The following is a 2,269-nucleotide window of genomic DNA, read 5'->3' as shown; positions in this document are numbered from 1 at the left end:
TTCGAATTTCAAATTTTTTTTTATTTATTTACATAAACAATTATACATGGCTAACATAGAATTCAATTCAACCAATGCAAGAATGCCCATGGCACCCACATCTGAAAGCTACGGAAGCACAAGCTCCGGATCCAATAGGCTCGCAAATACCTTAGAAAACGAAATATAAGATGAAGATTATTACACTGTGGTGGCATTTTTACTCTTTTTTAAAATAATCACCATTGTATAACATACAGATGCGATGATCTTAGGGATAGGTCCTAAGACACCCTCAAAAATAGTACCTTGGCATTAACATCAATTATCCGGTTTACTATTGAGGAATTCTATATATTTGGTTCATTTCTTCCGGAAAGAAATCTTACCTGGATGACCTGTGGATGAACGTTCAGGTGTAGCTCCCGCGGTCCAGACACAGTTCGGGTCTCCTAACTCCGCGCCATTTGACGTGCCGTCTCCATCTGAGTCGGCATTACAGAGGGCAGCGGTCCACACGTGACCACCAGCAGCGAAGGCCTAGCAAACAGGCAACAGAGTGCGGTTATTTTTCTTTACATGTAACATAGAATTTATTCTTCATTACTGTGAATTGCATTTATTTTAAAGGTTTCGATTCCTTATGGTACTAACTACTTATTGCTGCATTTTCATGTATTTTTTCCTTTTTTCCCCTTATGTTAACCCGAAATTAAACTATTGGATGTATAAAATATTACTAATAGTTAAAAAATCTTCTACCTGAGCGAATGGGTTTTTGTCTATTGTATGGTGATTAGGATCATAATGTCCCACGGCTTCCCAGTATGATGCTCCACATGGATTGAACACAGCATAACCGTTGGGGATAGCGTCCCTGTAATAGGGGTGAGAGGATACTACTATTAATCCAAACAGGCATATAAATAATTTGATCATTTTGAATTTTTATCACTGGATGAGACAGGAATAGTTCAGGTAACGTACAATTCCTATATATATATGCTGACCAATTCTTTCGTATTCCCTCGTGACAATTTTGTAATCTTAAGTCATAACTACAACCGATATATATGTATGTAGGCCGTAGTACATTTTGACACAATTCATCAGGTGAATGGTGGACCAAAGTACTACTACAATATTTCTCAACCGTTTGTTCTGCTTGTACTTTTAGACGACATTGTAGGAATCTAATATGACCTTTATGTGTTGCCTGTTCTCTAGCTCTCCCTTCTGGTTGTAGTTGAAAAAATAAATCAAGTATTTCGTAGCTCTTTTAAGTATTGACCACTGCAAGCAAACCATGCATTGACCTTTTTAATATCCATTCATAGTATTCATAGCACATGCCATTCAGTGCTGATGACGTACAGCCAATCGCAACTTCTCGGACCATTCCGGCAGAGCTGGAAAAAACACCTCAAATACATAACATAGGCGTCCATGACAACCCCCTTTTCATATAACTGGATATTTATACAAGACATTTTACAATCTGTTGATATGTGAGCTAGACTTCATTAAAGTCAATGATCTACCCTAGAAAATTCCACAGAAAAGACACTCAAGGCTACTTAGCCGATACTTACTTTAATAGGAAGCGTCTTCATTTTGTATAAAATTCTGACATCAGGTAAAGTTAATTAATTCATTTGAGGTGTTTTCTGAGCTCTGTCGGAAAGGCCCGAGAAGTTACGATTGGCCGTTCAGCGTCAGCACGGTTTGTGATGAGTTTAAAACTTAGAACTTGACGTCAGATAACATCAAAAGACAGATAACTTAGAACTTGACGTCAGATAATATGCGAATACCGCATAGCGAAGGGTACCAAATTTGCTAATTACATCCAAGAAAAGATGTTTTTGATCATATAAGCCACAAACACCTGATTATATACCTGGTATTTTGAACAAGGTTTTCGAAAAGAAAAAATCCGATTATTGAAACTGTGAATATGGCGGGCGATAGGCTGCCAAAAGGGTACCCCTATTATACGGATAACCCCTCCTACAAATATCAAGATAGAAAGTTGTTATTTTGAATTCTGATTGTAATCGATCAGAGATGTACAAATCACTTTGATTTTGATTTTTAAACATTTTTGCGAAAAATAACAGCTAATGAACTCGGTCATTATTTAGCAAAATATTGCATATAGAGTATTCCATTTTTCTTGATAGGTAGTGTTTATCAATTCAGGGTTAACAAATGGATTACGGTTACTGATCTCGCAATAAAAAGCCCGGTTTCTGTAACAGAATGTACATGGGTTACCCAATATCCAACA

General features: G+C 37.0%; 1 protein-coding gene across 1 annotated transcript; it reads right to left on the bottom strand.

Annotated features, from left to right (window-relative positions):
• On the bottom strand, positions 1–994 carry LOC105337671 (temptin). The gene is made up of 3 exons (XM_011442509.4): positions 742–994; positions 369–519; positions 1–150 (listed from the first exon to the last, which is right to left on the bottom strand). Exons 1-3 carry the CDS (start codon positions 916–918, stop codon positions 68–70), a joined length of 411 nt encoding a protein of 136 aa, XP_011440811.3. The 5' UTR covers positions 919–994; the 3' UTR covers positions 1–67.
• Between the last annotated feature and the right edge of the window lie 1,275 nt (positions 995–2,269).

Source organism: Magallana gigas, chromosome 5, assembly GCF_963853765.1.
Source record: "Magallana gigas chromosome 5, xbMagGiga1.1, whole genome shotgun sequence".
Lineage (NCBI taxonomy): Eukaryota > Metazoa > Mollusca > Bivalvia > Ostreida > Ostreidae > Magallana > Magallana gigas.
Note: the sequence above shows the minus strand (reverse complement) of the source record. Positions and strands in the feature narration are given on the sequence as shown.